This window comes from Erithacus rubecula, assembly GCF_903797595.1.
Source record: "Erithacus rubecula genome assembly, contig: scaffold_272_arrow_ctg1, whole genome shotgun sequence".
Classification (NCBI taxonomy): Eukaryota; Metazoa; Chordata; class Aves; order Passeriformes; family Muscicapidae; genus Erithacus; species Erithacus rubecula.
Window position 1 is genome coordinate 103194 of NW_027636053.1, and position 18708 is coordinate 121901.

At 48.5% G+C, this 18708-nt stretch overlaps 1 protein-coding gene across 1 annotated transcript; it reads left to right on the top strand.

Annotated features, from left to right (window-relative positions):
• Nucleotides 1-13294: 13294 nt before the first annotated feature.
• On the top strand, nt 13295-16417 carry LOC306815882 (olfactory receptor 14J1-like; the record flags this gene model as incomplete). The annotated part of the gene is made up of 2 exons (XM_079332395.1): nt 13295-13379; nt 15534-16417. 2 exons carry the CDS (start codon nt 13295-13297, stop codon nt 16415-16417), a joined length of 969 nt encoding a protein of 322 aa, XP_079188521.1.
• Between the last annotated feature and the right edge of the window lie 2291 nt (nt 16418-18708).

Genomic DNA, 18708 nt, shown 5'->3' on the forward strand with positions numbered 1-18708 from the left:
TCCATTGTTCAATCAAGGCCTTAGCTTCCAGGGAAGCACGTAGCAAGCGAGGTATAACCCTGGAACGGATACTATATAGCAATAAATGTAAGAATAAGGGAAATAGCAGCGAAGACTAGCAGCGAGGTAGCACGTACAATTTTTGGCTAGAAATTCAGTAGGCGTGATTATCTCACACTTGTAATACCCAATAATAAGAGAAGGCATACATAGTAAAAACCAATAAGATTGTACTAATATGAAAAATGCTGATTTATGCTATTTTGGGCTATAAAACTGTCTGATGCTCTCAATAAAGTGGATCATGCTTTATCAATCACATTGATTGTCTGGCTGATCCCCTCGCCATTCCTCCACAAGTGGCTCCGCACCCACGCAAACCACTGTTGCATCCCCAGGGCTGTTAAAGAGGACTGCAGAGGTTGTTTCAATTTGGTCAGGTCTCTGGTGGTGGCAACCAATTTGTTCATTAATACCTCTGAATCAATGCTATTTAAAATTCCCCATCCTGTTTCCACAACACCGGTTATGTCTCTTGTTTGTTCCTTGGAAGGATCCTCCTGTTTTTGCAACCAGGTCGTTTGTCCACCCCTAGAAAAGGTGAACAAGCTGGCTGAATTACTGAGGCATTGTTTTGCATTGGCGATTTGACTTGTTTAAAAGACCATGCCGAATTAAACAATATTTGCTGTTGGCCACTTTTTGAATTACCCAAGGTCCAATTTCAAAAATTTTCAGGCTCAGTATAACCGGTGGTTGGGTAGTAGGTGTTACAACATTGACATCAAGCTCTCCTTTATATTTTGTATTGTTTTTCCCACACATAATTTTTTTGGAAAAATTGTACAACAGTTCAATTTTGATTTTGAATCTTCACAAAATAAAACACAGCTGTAAAGTCCTGTGCCATAACTGTATACAGGTTTGATGAGGGATTCAGCAATTAATCTTCACGTTCCATGGCATTATTCTGTGAAAAGTAAACACAACAGAATCTGCCACGAAGAGGCAGGAGGTTAAAATGATGGAACTATGCAGACAGAAATTCTGTTAACTTCCCAATCATTTTGCTGCCAAGAAGGAAGCCACTCTGTACCTCCTTTAAACACAGCATAAGAGTCAGTGTAGTTACAAGCAAAGGAGGCACTCTGCACTTCAAGCTGGAAAACACCCCAAAAAACCATCAGCACCCCAACTCTAGACTCACCCAATCCCACAGCAATAATTTGTTCAGCAGAAGCATCAGTGAATGAAGAATTAGTGAACAAAGATTGTTTGGGGGAGAAAGCAGAGGCTACTTTAATTATTGAGGCAGGTTTGTCATCGCTGTTGCCCAAGTTCTCAGTTTCTGTTATTGCCAGATTTTTTACAGTTCCTTCTGTTACTGAGGATTTCTGGGCCACCCCATCAGGGGGGACAGTCCCAGTAGTGGCTGTCTTCAAAAACTTCACTTCCTGAGAAGCTTTTTGAATTTTCCCTGAAGGAATGTTCAAACCAAGGCTTTCTAGGTGGGAAATTGTTTTCTGTTGCACATCCCTCACTTCTTCTTTTTCTTCTCCTCCTATCAATACATCATCTATGTATTGGTACACAGCTACAGTGTCAGGTTTGGGGTTTTGGATTGGCCATACAGGGGAGTTTTGCAAGTCCTGTATAACTGGTTTCATCTCTACTTTGGCACCAGAGCAAAGAGGGTATTGTTTTACATTTACAGGTAATTGAATAGGTGATTTATGGCCAGCAGTGAATTTTATTTCATGTATAATTTGCAAGCAGGCAGCTTATGGAATGTTTTCTAGGAGTTGATTTGGGGTGCCAGTTATGGCTAGAGGATCACCTCTTTCTAGGGGGCTAAGTCTCCCAGCCCAGTAGGCTGCACGCTGTGTCAGAGACCACGGAACACGAGTGTTTCCAGTTGTTAAGAAAACTCCAGGCCCCCAGTACCCACTGGCTTCTTGTTCACTTCATTTAATTTGATCTCCTCCAGTGAGTAAAACTCTAAAAACATACTCAGTCTCAGATTCTTGTGGGAGACGTGAGTATTCTTTCTTTAATTTGCCCAATTCAGTAGCAGTGTATGGTATTTCTTTGGAGGTTATGTGGGGGTCAAAATCCTCGTCGTTCAGGTATCTATATTCTGTTTTAATGAGAGGTCTCATTTTAGAGCAGCAATTTCCCCCTCTATTTTGTATGTGTATTAGTTCTTTCTGTCAGTATATCTGCTTTATGTGATATGTTTCCTTTTCTTCTGTTTCATTAGGTGTATCTGCATGTTGTGATGCATGTGATAGTTGTATAAATGGTTGTGATTTCTTTCCTGCTCTAGTTGGTTCTGCACAGTTTTTAACTGATTTCTTTCCTGCTCTAGTTGGTTTTGCAGAGTTTCTACCTGATTTGTTTTCTGTTCTAGTTGCTTTTCCAGAGTTTCTACTTGATTTGTTTTCTGTTCTAGTTGGTTTGTTTTCTCCTGTAATAGTTTTTGCAAAGCTTCCAGTAGGTTTTGCAAGGAGTCTATCACTGCATTTTCGTCACTCACTCGTTTAAAACGAGATTCTACATCAGCTGAAAGACAAGCGCCTAGAACTGAGCAAAGTGCGATCTTATTTTTCTTGCTGAGTTTGAATTTTGTTTCATGTTGCAAAGAATGTATCCTATCAATCACATTTTCTAAATTAAACCAATTACTGTGTGCCCAGTCTTCCCCCCCTTGGGAGGGTCTGGCATTATACTTAGCTAGTAAAGCGTAAAATGCAGCTTTATAGTTTTCAGGCATTTTTATGAAGGGACTAAAACCACTCTCAGGGAGACACACTTAAAGTTACACAAAAAGCACAGCTGAAACTGTGAATCCCTTTTCTTCCCTGGAGTGGGTGAAGAGACACACTACTTGGGAGGTACTAACTTAACTACAAAAACCACTTGTCTCTTCGCGATCCCAAGTAGTCAAGTACAATAATTGTACTACAGCTGTAACCTCTGAGTTTCAATTATGTGCGAGGGGGAAAAAACCACTTCAGGAAGGTCAAGACTTGTCACCCACACTTCTGCTGGGGACAACCCCCTGTCATCCCTGAGTGGCTGAGGAGACCAAACCGCTTGGGAGGATCTCTTTAGTTGCACAATGGGTATCTCCTCGACTACAGCAAGCAGCAAACAACAAAAAACACAAGTTCCATCTTTTGCTCAGCTGAGATACTTTCAAAAAAATTATTCGATAACTGGAATGGAGTTGATTATCCACCTGGGTCTGTGTGCAGATTGCGGGAAGAACCCAATACCACCTCCCTTGCTTTCTAACACTGTTCAGTCCTTACGGCACTGACAGGCTAGGTGCGGCTGAAATGGCACAGGTCTTCCCCTGGTACAAAGTGCACAGAAACCCCCAACTCCCCCAGTATCGGGAATTCAATTTTCAACTACGCCAAAAAATGTCATGGTCCGCCCAATTCAAGAGCAAGTCGCGACTGGTTCTTTTATGGATCTCAGAGCGCAAAAGACACAGCAGGGCACAAAACCAGTTTACTTCTACAGAAATGCACTTTTTTTAGTGCCAACCAAAATGCGATAGGGGGACAGACAGAGAGAAAGGGGGGTTGGGATTATAGCTACCAAGACGGGCAGACAAATCCTCGTGGAGCCAGCCAGTAGATGTCTGTTGCCGTCTGGGGAGATCTCGGGGGTTTCCTTTGAGAAAGTCACTTTTATAGTCCTTTCCCAAAGCGAGTGGCTTCTGGCCAAAAGGTGGGAAGATTTATGGACTATCGTATGTGGAGATGATTACCCTGAGGAACAGGTGGAAACAGGACGCTTCAAGGCACACCAAACCATCTTTGTCGTCATGAACACTCACAGGGCAGCCTGTACTGACCAGTCCATTGTTCTTCCATCTGCGGGAGCTTGTTGAGTAAACGCCCTGTGACTAGTTGTCATGAGAAACCAGTCCTGGTAGGCATCACCTGTGGAACAGTCACTTGGCGTTCCTCCCATCCCTGGCCAGTGCAGGCCTCAGGCGAGGGTCATTGGGCAGAAACAGACGAGAGGTTCAGATGGACTCTCACATACAGAACCTCATAAACCAAAAGTCCATTGTCACAGATCAAGGCCTTGTGGAACCCAAAAGAGCATCAATTGTGACAAACTGGAACCTCATCGAACCAAGGGGCCTTTGTGACACTGCAAGGCCTCAATGAAACAAAGAGTTCAAAGTAGTCAAACATTCCTTGCAAGGTTCTGCCTTGGGAAAGGAGAACCTGCTTGGTGGCACCTTGGGCTTGGCACACACCTGAGGAGTGTGTCTGTTTGCTGTGGGGAAACTTAAGAGTTTTCAATTGCTTTGAAAGTACCAGGAAAACCCCTGCTTGCCTGAGCGCTGCCAGTTTTCCAAGCAAATCAGGTCCCAGTTGAGTGAGGACAGACAGGATAGGGTTGGGGAATGTGGAGCAAAGTTGTCCACATGGGGTCAGACCTCAAGGCACAGCTTCTCTGAGCAGGCCAGACCTCCTGATGAGAGACTCTTGATCAATATCAATCACTGAATGCTGAAATCACCTCTGCTCTAAAGAAAAGAATAATAAAATACACTCTTTAAAGTAATAATAAATATTTCTAAGAAGCTCTTTGAAATATTTCTCCATACCTGGAGTTGAAAACCATTGGAATGGACTGCACTGGACCATAGGGAAATAAAGGCCATGCCATGATTTGTCAGGACTTGCTTGAATGCAGTAAGCCCCTGTGTGCATTTGGTGCTGCCAAGGAGCTCCAAATAATATTTTGGAAATACTGGCTGTGTCTCTGCAGCACTGCCATTGCAAGTAGCTGCCTCTGGTGCCAGGAGCCCAGCCCAGCTCCTAAGCACAGACACAGTACAAGGACTTCAATGAACCTCTGGAGGGTTGGGCTGAGTCCCTGAACATCAGTCCCTGAGAGGCAGTTGAAGAAACCTCTTAAGAATTCAAAGTCAGATTCAAACTCCAAAGTATCTCTTACTTTTAGTGAGTCCCACTGATAAACATGAAGGAGAAGGTTTCCCAAGGGTCGAATTAGAGGAGAAATTGATGATAATCATGTCAGGTAGGAAAAAATAGGGCAAAGGAAGAAAAGAAACCTCTCAGGAATTCAAAGTCAGATTCTAAATCCAAAGCTTCCTGAAGTTCTAATGGGTCCCACTGAGGAACATGACTGAGAAGGTGTCTCCAGGTGCAGGTTTATTGTTTATACGTTATATTTTTAAAGTGTGGGTTTATTGCTTTTATGATACATTTTTTAAGTTTGAGCTTATGTTTTTTAATGCTACATTTTTTTGGTGGGGATTTTTTCTTTTTCTGAATGAAGCAGAGAGACAGGACTTCTGAGTTGCTTTAGAAAGTGTGATTTTTTTAAAATTTTCTATACAGGCAGAAAGGTGAAGCTTGTCTTACAGATGGTCACAGTGTGGCTTAGAAGTCATAAGACTTACGACTACAAAGTCTTTTAAAGTTTTATTAACCAATGAAACATTGTCAACAGAGATATTTAGGTTTCTAATTCAATACTAAGATATTTTGTCTTACTGACTCATACCACAGTGTGAACTTTGTTAGCCATTTATATCACAACACGCAAACTGATACTACTGCACTCTAAAACGTCTTGTTGCCTTTGTTACTACCTTTACTTTTTCTATATTTTAAATTCTATAGTTAAGCATATCTCAAATCTGCTTAACTCTAAGGTTTGGCTTAAAGGCCCTATGTTATGAGAATTCCTTGCATTCTGACTTCCAGCACCCAAGTTCCAGTTAGAGCAGAACAATGGAGGCAGTGATGATGGGGGCGATAAACAAGGGAAAGGTGTCTCTGGTGCTGAGCACACCTGGATGTGTTTCATGAATGCAAAGGGCCATGGCCTGAGCCCCAGCCCCTGGCAAGGCAGATCCTGTCCCTCCCTCTGTGCTCTGGGCTCTTCCCAGGTCACTGGGCTCTGGGGATGTGCAATGCCCAGGGCAGGACCATGGGGTGGTCCCTGCCAGGCTGCTGAGCAGGGACAAGGAGGCAATGAGGCCTCAGCACAGCAAGGCTCACTTGTCCCCTGCTGGCCTCAGGCCCAGGGCCAGCAGCCATGGCCCAAGTGCTGCAGCAGTTGGCTCTAGCAGGGCCTTTCAGCTGCTGCCCATTGTCCATTGTGACCAAGGGACCATTGTGACACTGTGGATCCAAGGAGACCATTGTGACACCCAGGAACCTCAATAAAGTCCCCATTGTTACACTGTGGGGACTCATGAAAACAAAGGTCCATTTTGACATTGCAGGGCCACATGGAACAATGGAGACTATTATGAAACAGAATCACAGAATGAAGGAGTTTGGAAAAGACCTTTGAGATCATCAAGTCCAACCTATGACCTAACATTACCTCATCAACTTAACCATGGCTCTGAGTGCCATGTCCAGTCTTTTTTTTAATGTCTCCAGAGGAAGTGACTCCACCGCCTCCCTGGGCAGAAGATTGCAATGCCCCATCACTCTTTCAGTGAAGAATTTTTTCCTGATGTCAAACCTAAACTGCCCCTGGCTCATCTTAGACTGTGTCCTCAGATTCTGCCAGTGGTTGCGTGGGAGAAGAGACTGACCCCCACCTGACTACAAGCTCTGTCCAGGTAGTTGTAGAGAGACTCACTGCAGACCACTGTAGCCACTGGGGCCATTGCAGCACGGCAGGGCCTCATGGCATCAAGGGGACCACAGCGACAGTGTGGGGCTCCATGGGACAAAGGGGCCATTCTGACACTGTGGAACCAAGGAGAGCTTTGTTACAGTACAGGGCACCATGGAACCAAGGAGGCCATTGTGACACTACAGGGCCCATGGAACTAAGGATTAATGTAACAGTGTGGGACCCCATGGAACCAAAGGTCCATTGTGACACTCTGGGGCCTCGTGGAATCCTGGAGGCCATGATGACACTTCGAGTTCACGTTGAATCTGCAGGGCCTCATGGAACCAAGCAGACGTTTTTGACATTGTGAGTCCCCATGGAACCAAGGGTCCACTGTCACACTGTGGAACCATAGAGAACCCTGTGACACTGGGGTGCCCCATGGAAGCAAGGGGCCATTCTGACACAGCAGAGCCCCATGGAAACATGGAGGGCATTGTGACACTGGGAAAACAGGGAGAGCATTGTGACACATGGCATCTCACAAACCCAAATGTCCTTGGTGACACTGAGGATCCCCTTGGGAACAAGGAGACCTTTGTTATACAATGGGACCTCATGGAATCAAGGGGCCACTGTAGCACTGTGGGATCCCATGGCACCAAATAACCATTTTAACACTGCAGAACCAATGAGACCATTGCTACACTGAGGCGCCTCATGGAGCCGTGGAATCCATTGTACCACCAAGGGGCCTCATGGAATTGAGTGTTCTTTGTGATGCTGTGGAGCCAAGGGGCCATTGTGACACCCTGGGACCCCACAGAACTCAATGGCCACTGTGACACTTCAGGACCTCATGGAACAAGCAGAGCATTGTGGCACTGCAAGGGCTCATGGAATCAAGGAACCCTTGTGTCACAGGAGAGGCCAATGGAACCAAGTGCCCATTGTGACACTGGAGAGCCTCAAGGAACCAAGGAGCCATTGTGACACTTCAGGGCCTCCTGAAACAAGAGGATCATTGTGGGGTCGGTGTGGCACTGCAGGGCATAATGGAACCAAGGGCCATTTTAAAGCTGCAGTGCCACCACTAGGACATTTTAGGGCCTGATTAAACTGATGAGAATATTGTGACAATATGAAATCTTATGGAAACAAAGATCTATTGTGACACTTTGGGGGTCTCATGTTACCAGCAATCCAAGTATGACACTGCAGAGACAAGGAGATCATTATGACACTAAAAGGTCTCATGGAACCAAGGGGCCATTGTGTCACTTTGGGGTCCTCATGGAACCAAGCTGATCATTGTGACCCGCATGATGGAACCAAGGGGCCATTATGAAACTGCTATTCAAAATTGGAAAATGTAGAAGAAACTGCTTAATACCAAGGGAACAGTAAGAAGCAGAATTCTTCATTCAGCCAGAGGCACAAAGGGGGAATAGCCCCTCCCAAAGGTGTGCATGCTGAGTACGGGAAAGTTCCTGCTTTCAGATTGTATTTTACATATTCAGTGATTGTCACAGAATAAATACACGTATGATAATCATTTCCCTGAAATCATCAACATACTTTCCCTCCCCTTCACAGATGTGTTCTTCTGTCCTCAGGGTCTCTTTAGTGATCACTGGTGTTTGGTGATACCAGAGTCAAACCTGACTGCCCTGTGAATTGTAAAAATCAGCACAACTGCAGACAGCTGTTTTTGAATTCTCCTTCTGACACAATGGGCATTGTGCAGCTCCATGGGCCTGTGGGTTTTGAAGAACAAGCATTGAGTGTGCTTATCTGGTGGAGATGGTTTTTCATCTGGTAACATCACCCGCTTTGAGGCTTGAGAAGCTTCTCTTCTCTTCAAGCCTTCCTAAGCCTCACATCAGTGTCTCCTGGAATGAAATCCCCTCTCCATCCCACAGCAGCCCGGCACTTCCCTTCTCCAGCCTTGGTCTCCAGCACAGCCATGGAGGCTCTTTGGGCTCTTAGTTCTTCCTGCAGCCACCAAGGCCAGCTGAGCTCTGTCCTTGGCACAGCGAGCCCTGCCCAGCACAGGCAATGCACAGCAATTCTTTGTGTGTGCCTGGCCTTGCTGTCAGCCCAGGCAGCGGCTCCGTGACCCCTTTGTGCCCCCTGCCCCAGCCATGGTGGCACAGCCCCTGTGCAGCCCAGCCCAGGACAGGAGCATTGCGGGTGGGAACGGCCCCTGTGCTGTGGTGCCCACAGCAGCCCTGGGGCTCTGTGCCCCATGGCCTCCCTGCTGGGCAGCCTCTGCCAGCTCCTGCACAGCCCATGACACCTGTGGGCTGCCCTGACAACCCTGCCCCAGGCTCTGCCGGGCTCTGGGCCAGCAGAGAGGCCGGGCAGGGCTGGCCATGGCCAGGAACAGGCCCTGAGCCCCGCAGGAGGATGGAGCTGGGACACAGCCAAACTCAGCCCAGGGCAAACCTGGGCTCAGCAGCCAGGGCTGGCAATGGCTTGGGACAGAGGCTGGTGCTGAGAAATGTCCTGGGCTCCCTCTCTGCTCTGTGCATGCCACCAAGGGCACTCTCTGGGCCACTTGCCTGTTTCCAATGCCTTCCCAAGGCACTGGCTCTGCCCCACAGGGGCTGGGCTGAGTCCTGCCCTTGCACGCTCAGCCAGACTGAGATGGACACTGCTGGTGTCTCTGGCAGGCTCTCTCAGACCAGCCCAGCTCCCTGCAAGCTGTGCCAGCTGCCCTGAGCTCTCTGCAGCACCAAGGGCCTCTCCCCAGCACAGCCCAGCCAGCTCTGGCCCCACAGCTCTGCTCAGGGCAGGGGGCTCTGGGCAGTGGCCCCACGGCCTCAGCCCCTGGCAAGGGCACAGCAGCAGCTGCAGCTCAGACAGGACTCAGCCCCAGCCATAGGCAAGGTGCTTGGCCAAGGCAAAAGGAGACTCCCTGTGTGCCCTGCTCCCCTCTCCCTGAACTCCTGAGAGCTCTGCAGCCCTTGCTGCCATCCCATCTGCCCAGGGCAGCACAACAGCCCCGGCCTTAGGGCCCTGCAGAGCTGCTCCTGCTCGAGGCCCAGGGCCCATCCCAGAGCTGGGGCAGCCACAAAGCTGTGCCCATTTCTGTTCATTGCTGCTCTGATGAGCATGGATCCTCAGCCACTTGGAGGATGCTGATGAACTTTACTGTTGCAGAGCCCTCTTCTTTCTTCAGCTCTTCAGTGCAAGAATTTAGTGGCAAAGCCTCATAAAAATTTCTTCAAAACACCAAAGAAGACATGCTTTAGGGAATAATTTAAATTTTCAATTCTTCTGTGGTTAATTAGTCAGATTTCAGAAGTGTATTCCAAGTGAATATACTTCATTGGAAACAAAGCAGAGAGAACTTTTCTATTGTTGTTTTTCCCTGTTTATAGAAGGATATAAGCAAATTATATTGACCCCCAGCACCTTTTAATGCAGTCTGAATATATATGAAAACCAAGACCCTTCATGGCTGACAATCAATCAGACATTGTCCTCACCCCCTCCCCACCATTTTCCTTATCCAGTCCCTGAGACTACTATGGATCAGAAATGGTGTGGCCAGCAGGAGCAGGGCAGTGATTCTTCCCCTTTGCTGGGCTCTGGTTGGGCAGCACCTCGAGTGCCATGTCCAGTTCTGGGCCCCCAGTTTAGGAAGGACATGGAGGGTCTGGAGTTTGTCCAGCATGAGAAGGTCAACAAGGCTGATGAGGGGTCTGGAACACAAGTGCTGTGAGGAGCAGCTGAGGAAACTAGGGATGTTTATCCTGGAGAAGAGGAGGTTCAGGGGAAACCTCATCACTCTCTACAACTCCCTGACAGGAGGGTGCAGCCAGGTAGGGGTCAGGGCCTTTCTCAGGGAACAGTGAAAGGACAAGAGGAACAGCCTTAGGCTGCACCAGAGGAGGATTAGGCTGGACATTAGAAAATATTCTTCACAAAAAGTGTGATTGGCCATTGAGAAGGGCTCCCCAGGGAGGTGGGTGAGTCACCATCTCTGGAAGTGTTTCAGGATAGACTGGATGTGACACAATGGGTGACAAGGTGGTGTTGGGTCACAGGTGTAACTTGGTGCTCTCAAAATTCATTTCCAGCCTGGGTGATTCTGTGATGATTGTGACACTGTAGGGCCCTGGGGAAGCAAGGGGACACTGTGACACTGCATGGAACTGCCTCGTGGAACTGAGAGGACCAGAGTGACACTGTGTATGACATGGCACCACAGAGCAAAGGGGCCACTGTGACACTGTGGGGCTACATGGAAGCAAGGAGTCCATTGTGACACTCTGGGTCCTCATGGAACCACAGAGGCCACTGTGACACTGCAGGGCCTTGTGGAACCATGCAGAGCATTGTGACAGAGCAGGACCTCGTGTAATGATGGGGCCATTGTGACACTGCAGGGCCCATGGAACCCAGGAGCCAGTGTTGCTCATCAGGGACTCATGGAATGAAGGAAACATGTTTGACATTGTGGTGTCTCTTGAGACCGAGAGGCCATTGCGACACCATGGAACCAAGGTGAGCATTGCTGCACTGTGAGACCTCATGGAACCAAGTATCCACTGTGGCACTGCAGGGTTTTGGGGAACCAAAATGCCTTTGTGACACTGTGGGGCACAAGGATCCAAGGGACTTTGGGACATCAAGGGGTCCCATGGAACCAAAGGGGCATTGTGACAAAGGGAGGACTCATGGAGTCATAGAGACCATTGTGACATTCTAGGGCCTTGTAAGACCGTGGTGACACCATGCTGGGTGTGAGTGTGGGTCTTCTGGAGGGTAGGAGGGCTCTGCAGAGGGACCTGGACAGGCTGGATCCAGAGCCCAAATCCAACAAGGTGAGGTTTAACAAGTCCAAGTGCTGGGTCCTGCACTTTGGATACAACAACCCCGGCAGTGCTACAGGCTGGGGACAGAGTGGCTGGACAGCAGCCAGGCAGAAAGGGACCTGGGGACATTGATGGACAGGAGGCTGGACATGAGCCAGCAGTGTGCCCAGGTGGCCAAGAAGGCCAATGGCTTCTGGCCTGGATCAGGAATGGTGTGGTCAGTAGGGTGTGGTGGTGCAGGGCTGGAGGTACCACAGAGTACAGAACTGACACCACTAGATCCAGAGATGGGGAGGAGATGGAAGGGGGCCTTCAAGTAGGCAAAAATCCCAGTCCTGGAAAACAGGAGACCACAGCCAGGTGAGGGAGGCAGATGGAAAAGGCTTTGTGCCATCCCTGCTCAGAGGGGATCCTCAGCACAGCCCTGAAGATCTGCACATAGGAGAAAACAATGAACACAAAACAACCAAATCCTAAACAGACACTAACAGCAAGAAGCCAAATTTCCCTGAGGTAGGATTTGGAGCAGGAGAGCTTTAGGATGTGTGGGATTTCACAGAAGAACTGGCCCAGGGCATTGCCATGGCACAGGGGCATGGAAAATGTATTGGCTGTGTGCATCAGAGCATTGAGAAAGGCACTGGCCCAGGCAGCTGCTGCCATGTGGGCACAAGCTCTGCTGCCCAGGAGGGTCCCGTAGTGCAGGGGTTTGCAGATGGACATGTAGCGGTCATAGCACATGATGGTCAGGAGGAAACACTCTGTTGACATAAAGAAAACAAAAAAGAAAACCTGAGCAGCACATCCCTTATAGGAGATGTTCCTGGTGTCCCAGAGGGAATTGTGCATGGCTTTGAGGACAGTTGAGCAGGAAGAAGAACATGGGCAGCCTTGGGCTGCTTAAGATTTTTTCGAGGGGATGTGTTGCACCACAGCCCTGCCCTGAGAGGGAAATTCCTCTCGTCTTACATCCAGTCTGGACTATCCCAGCTGCACTTTGCATTCATTCTTTCTTTCTAAGGCTGTTTTACACTATATCAAAAATGTCTCTGAAACAGCTCTTTAAACACTCTGATGGCTCTCCTCCACTGTCCACAGTCACCACTCCACTGGGCACAGAGCTCCTTTGTCCCTATACTGTGGTTGTGTGCCTAAAGCCTGCATACCTCACCTTAGGAATTCTCTGGGCCCTCTCAAAAATATTTACAATTGATAACATTGAGCTCATAATCTAAGAAAATCACCAGAGGAACAAGACCAGCCAGACCTCTCTGTTCTGGCTACTTTTGTCTGGGAGCAATCCTTGGACAGATAGAATCTGGGAGGCCAAATCCCAGTTTGGGCTGTTGGCCCTGGATGAGAAAGACAGGTTTTTCCATAGAAAGTAAGGAACAGACTCAGTGTTTCAGGGGCAGATGAGAGCTGACCACCAGAGCCAAAGATAGCCATATCTGGTTGTCATGGCAGCTTTTCTCTGAGAGAAACCCTTGCATACAGGGAGTTTTTTAGGGGCGGTACCAATTTCGGCCATGGGCACCAGGAAGACAGAGAGTTCTTCTCCATAGGAAGGAAAGCCCAGAGCCCCAGTGCTCCAGTGGCTGATGAGAGGCAGCCCTCTTCATGCAAAATTCATTTTGACCTGTCTGGTGGTCCATGGGAGGCCAAGCATGCCAGACTTTTTCATGTCCCCTTGGTTCTATGGGAACCCACAGCATCACAATTGTCTCCATGATTCCATGGGGTCTGGCAGTACCACAATGGTCTCCATGGATCCACAGTGCCCTGCAGGATCACAGCAGCCCTTTGGCTGCACAGAGCTCTGTAAAGCCACAATGGTCTTCGGTTTCACCAAGCCCTGCTGTTTCACACTGGCCCTATGGGACCACGTGGCCCAGCAGTGTCAAAATGATGCCTGTGGTTCCACGAGGCCCCACGAGGCACAGTGTCCCAATGATCCCTTGGATCCATGGTGCCCTACAGTGTCACAATGGTCCTTTGGTTACAATGGACTTCTAGTTCCATGAGCTTTCATAATCTCAGCAACAGTTCTGCTGTGTCACCATGGACCCTTTGTCCCACAGGGTTCTGTAGTATAACATGGTCACCTTGTTCCATGAAGTTCCGCAGTGTCACAATGGACTTCTTGGTTCTGTGGGGCCCAGCAGTGTCACAGTGCACCCATGGCTGCAGGAGGTTCAATAGAGTCACCATGGCCTCCTTGGATCTGCAGTATAAAAATGGACCATTGGTTCCATGTGGCTCCACAGTGTCACAAGGGCCCCTTGGTTCCATGAGGCCTTTCTCTGTCACAATGTACTTTTGGTTCCATGAGGTTTCCCAGTGTCACAAGTGACCACAGATTCCATTTGGCCCCACTCTGACAAAATGGATTTTGGTTTCATGCAGCCCCACAGTGTCAAAAGGTCCCTTTGTTCCTTGAGGTTTCATAGTGGCACAGGTGACTCCTTGGTTCTGTGAGGCCCTGCTGTAACCAAATCTCCAAAATATCAGACTAAGACTTCTTAACACTAATTTGGCATTAAAGTGGACATCATTTTTTTCAGATCTCAGGTCCAATGTGGGATAACTCCTAAGCTTATGTGAACACATCATTCTACACATCCAGGTTTGTTCAGCATCAGAGACACCTTTCCCTTGTTTGTCCCCTCCTGTCATCACTGCCTCCAGTGTTCTACTCTCACTGGAACCTGGGGACACTTTCTCAATCATATCCCCCAGTGGGACCCATTAAAACTTCAAGAAACTTTGGACTTTAAACCTCACTTGGAGTTCTTGAGAAGTTTTTTGAGCACACTCTGAATGACTGAGTCTTATGTAAACAGCACCAAAGCCCTGAGAAGGTCATTAAACTACTTGTGCTCTGTGTGTGCTGCTCAGCTGGGCCGAGCTCCTGGCACAGAGGGCAATCCTGACAACCAAGAAGAGCTTCAAAAAGACATTTCTGCTGAGGAGCAGCTCCTCTCCCTGCCCAGCAGGGCTGAGGACACTGCCTGCAGCCACCCCAGGCACAGCACAGAAGCACAGAGAGCTACAATCTGTCAGGGCTGGGAAGATGCTCAGAAGTGACTGGGGCAGAATCACTCCCAGCCCTTGACACAGGAAGCCTTTGGCTGCAGGACAAGGCAGCTGCAGCTCCTGCAGTGATCTCCTAAAGCTGCAACATCCCAATGCCTACAGACTCTGTGAGTACATTCTCTGATTCTCTCTTGTGTAGAGCAGCCAAGGGTGCCCAGGGCTGTTGTGCAGAGCAGGGTCCTGCAGCCCAGGGCACTGTGCTGGGGCAGGGACTCTGCTGTCAGTCAGGGACAGCTCTCAGCCAGCCCTGGGAGCTGCTCACAGCACCGGGGGACAAGGTCTGGGTGGAAGGAGACAGCTGGGAAGGCTTGGAAGTGTTCTCCTTGTGTGGTGAGGATGCTGCATTGTTCAGGACTCATGTGTCATGACTCTAGCATGATGTTTCACTCCAGAACATTTTGAATTAGATTATACAGGGAACATAGCAAGGCAGGAGCTGTTATTAAATCTACTGCTCTGGGTTGCCTGGATGGGAAATAGCAGACTGAAATTCATCTCTCAGTTCAGGTTGAAAAAAAAAAATTAAAAAATTATCTACATCGTAATAAACAAGGTGAAGCGAGAAATCAGCACAAGTTCCCTTACAGGCAGCATCACGTTCACTTTTCCAGCCTCCTCAGGGTTGCTCTGATGCTGCCATGAGAGGCTGCAGAGGCAGAGATGGCTCTGGGCAGTGCCCTTTGGTGGGAGGGGTCTGCAGAGCAGAGCTGAGCCCCCAGGGATGGACTGGGATCTGGCAGCACTGGCAGGGCCCAGCACTGGGCACAGGGAAGCAGCTGCTGGCAGGGACAGCTCCAGGCAACAGAGCCCTGGTCAGGCAGTGCAGAGGAAGTGCCACCAAGCTGGGCTGGGATATTTAAATTCTCTCCAAACTGAACTATTCCATGATTGCTTTTTTAACAGAACCCCATGCCAAGACACAGCAAATGTCCAACAGCACCTCCATCAGCCACTTCCTCCTGCTGCCGTTGGCAGACACACGGCAGCTGCAGCTCCTGCACTTCTGCCTCTTCCTGGGCATCTCCCTGGCTGCCCTCCTGGCCAACGGCCTCATCATCAGCGCCGTAGCCTGCGGCCACCACCTGCACACCCCCATGTTCTTCTTCCTGCTCAACCTGGCCCTCACTGACCTGGGCTGCATCTGCACCACTGTGCCCAAAGCCATGCACAATTCCCTCTGGGACACCAGGAACATCTCCTATGCAGGATGTGTTGCACAGCTATGGACTTTTGCTTTTTTTATTTCAGCAGAATATTCCCTTCTGACCGTCATGAGCTATGACCGCTACGTGTCCATCTGCAAACCCCTGCACTACGGGACCCTCCTGGGCAGCAGAGCTTGTGCCCACATGGCAGCAGCTGCCTGGGCTAGTGCCTTTCTCACTGCTCTGCTGGTCACAGCCAATGCATTTTCCTTGCCCCTGTGCCATGGCAATGCCCTGGGCCAGTTCTTCTGTGAAATCCCACACATCCTCAAGCTCTCCTGTTCACACTCCTACCTCAGGAAATTTGGGGCTTCTGCTTTTACTACTTCCTTAGCACTTGGCTGTTTTGTGTTCATTGTTTTCTCCTATGTGCAGATCTTCAGGGCTGTGCTGAGGATCCCCTCTGAGCAGGGACGGCACAAAGCCTTTTCCACCTGTCTCCCTCACCTGGCTGTGGTCTCACTGTTTCTCAGCACTGCAGTATTTGCTCACCTGAAGCCCCCCTCCATCTGCTCCTCATCTCTGGATCTGTCCCTGTCATATCTGTACTCAGTGTTGCCTCCAGCCCTGAATCCCCTCATCTATAGCCTGAGGAACCAGGAGCTCAAAGGAGCCCAAAGAAAATTGATGACTCTGTATTTTCAGAAGCATTAAATGCTCTCTTTTCTTCTGCAGAGCCTTTAGAATGTAACTCTTTACAATCTCTCTCTTTTTTTTTTCTTATTTGTCCTTTTTTTTTTTTTAACTTTTTCTACTGTTGTGTTTTGTACAAAATACTCTAAATTACTCCTTGCATTTTTACATTAATATCTACTTTTCTTTTGGAAGGCAAAAATATGCAAGAGGTCTCTTCACATGCGTTTAAATAAAAGTAAGTGCATGCCCTCTCCTTTGTGTCTTGGATTCTTTCTCAGTCCTTCTCTGTCTCAGCAGAGCAGTGCCTGTGAGCAGAGGAAGAGTTGAAGAGTCTTCCAGCACAGCAGCACAGCCAGGGACAATGGCCCTGGCTCTTCCCACATCTGCTCTTCCGAGCTCCACCCTCTCCTTGCCAGCCCTTCTGTAGTTGTAAGGCCGCAGTGCTCTGGCAGCTTGGTCACTGTCCTGCTGCGTGTCCCTGCTGTGAACACAGGCAGGGACAGGCCATGGGCACTGCTGGGACACAGCTGGGCTCCAGCACAGCAGCTGCACCAGCAAAGGGATCTCCTGAGGGCAGGGCAGGAAGGCTTTGCTCTCCTCCAGAGCTGCTGTCAGGAATGTGCTCCAGGAATGCCCTGGCAAAGCAAAGCTTAGTGTCTGGGGCAGAGGGGCAGTGTGCAGGGGGCACACAGCAGTGTCCTGGCACAGCCAGAGCTCCTGGGATGGACCAGAGGGAACTGCAGAGCAGGGCCTGGGCTCTGTCTTTGTTCTGGGCACAGCCTGGGAAGGTGCCCCAGGGCAATGGTCCCACACCAGCACCTGCAACCACCATACCCAGCACTGGCCTCTGCCCCACCTGCAGGAGGTTGTTTGTCCCTGCATGGAGGGACACCAAGTGGCCCATGAGCAGTCTGTGTTTGCTCTGTGCTGAGGAGATTTGAGCAATGCATCGTGTGCGTGGGGGGGAGATGAACCCAAGTGAAAACAAACACCATCATCAACACTCACAGGTGGCACAGTTCTGGTGGCACAACAGTGCACTTTCAACTCCTTTGTGAATGCTCCCAAGCTGCAGGAAGTCTGTTACCAAACTCTTCTAGTTGATGATGACTGCAAAACATAATTGGGCAAGATGACTGAGCTGAATAGATTTGCCTTGCCATCAGGTAAAAACCAAGCAACTTGAAAAGAGAGAAAAAACTTATGCATCAGAAGAAAGTCAATAGGGAAAAAAACAAACACGACAAAAAATAAAAAACTAAGCAAAACCTACCCACAATAAAAAAAACCCACAAACAAACCAACTAAAAAAGCAAAGACCACAAACAGAAGCAAACTAATCCCCAGGAAATCTCCAATCAGTGGAAAATGTTTAAGTACTCAAGGGCAGAAATGTAGGTGCCATTCTGAAAGAAAAATGTCTTAAAAAATAAATCAATCCCTATTTCCCTTGTGTCTCCATCACATCTCTCAGTTTATTGCTGATTGTTGTGTGACAAGGAATGGAACATCCCCCTTGTCAATCCACCCAACTCTCCCATCCCTGTTCTGTCAGGAACACTTGCCCACCCCAAGCCCATGGGTTGGAGGAGGTTGCAGACACGCCTCGTTTGGGGTGAAGACTGTGATGAGGACAGGAGGAGATAACATTTACTTTTATCAAGGACAGTAGAACAGAAGAGCACAGCCTTGGAGAAACAGATCAAGATGTCACCAGGCAAACAGAAGTCATTCAAAATGCAAGCAGGATGCCAGCTCAGCTCTGAAAGACTTCTGATAAAGCAGAAATAATGCAAAACAAGGAAATTGCCATCATTTAAAAGCAGGGATCAAGGAACAGCCACCTTTACCAGATGTTGAAGACAGACCCCAATGAACCACATAAGTATTTGCGATAATGGGTACCATTATGTCAAATAAAGTCAAAGGAAGTGGGGATAGCTACTGAAGACATAATTAGTGCATGTGATAAATCTCTGTTCACCTTATGCCCAGTACACACAAATGGATGAGGGATTAGCAGAGTGACCACCATGCTGTAATAAAGAATATCTGCTTTCAAATACTCAAAATTATGTTCAAAATTTCTATCTAGCACATTTCAGTATCAGTGCTGTCCTTGACTCCATTTTGTCCCTTGTACAGTTTCACAATAGTCCCTTGGCTCCATACTGTCCTTGGTTCTGCACTGCCACAATGCTCTTCTTGGTTCCATGAAGCTTTGGAGTGCTACAACTTTCCCTTGGTTGATGAACTGCCATAGTGTCTCTTGATCTGCAGTATCACAATGGACAATTGGCTACAAGTAG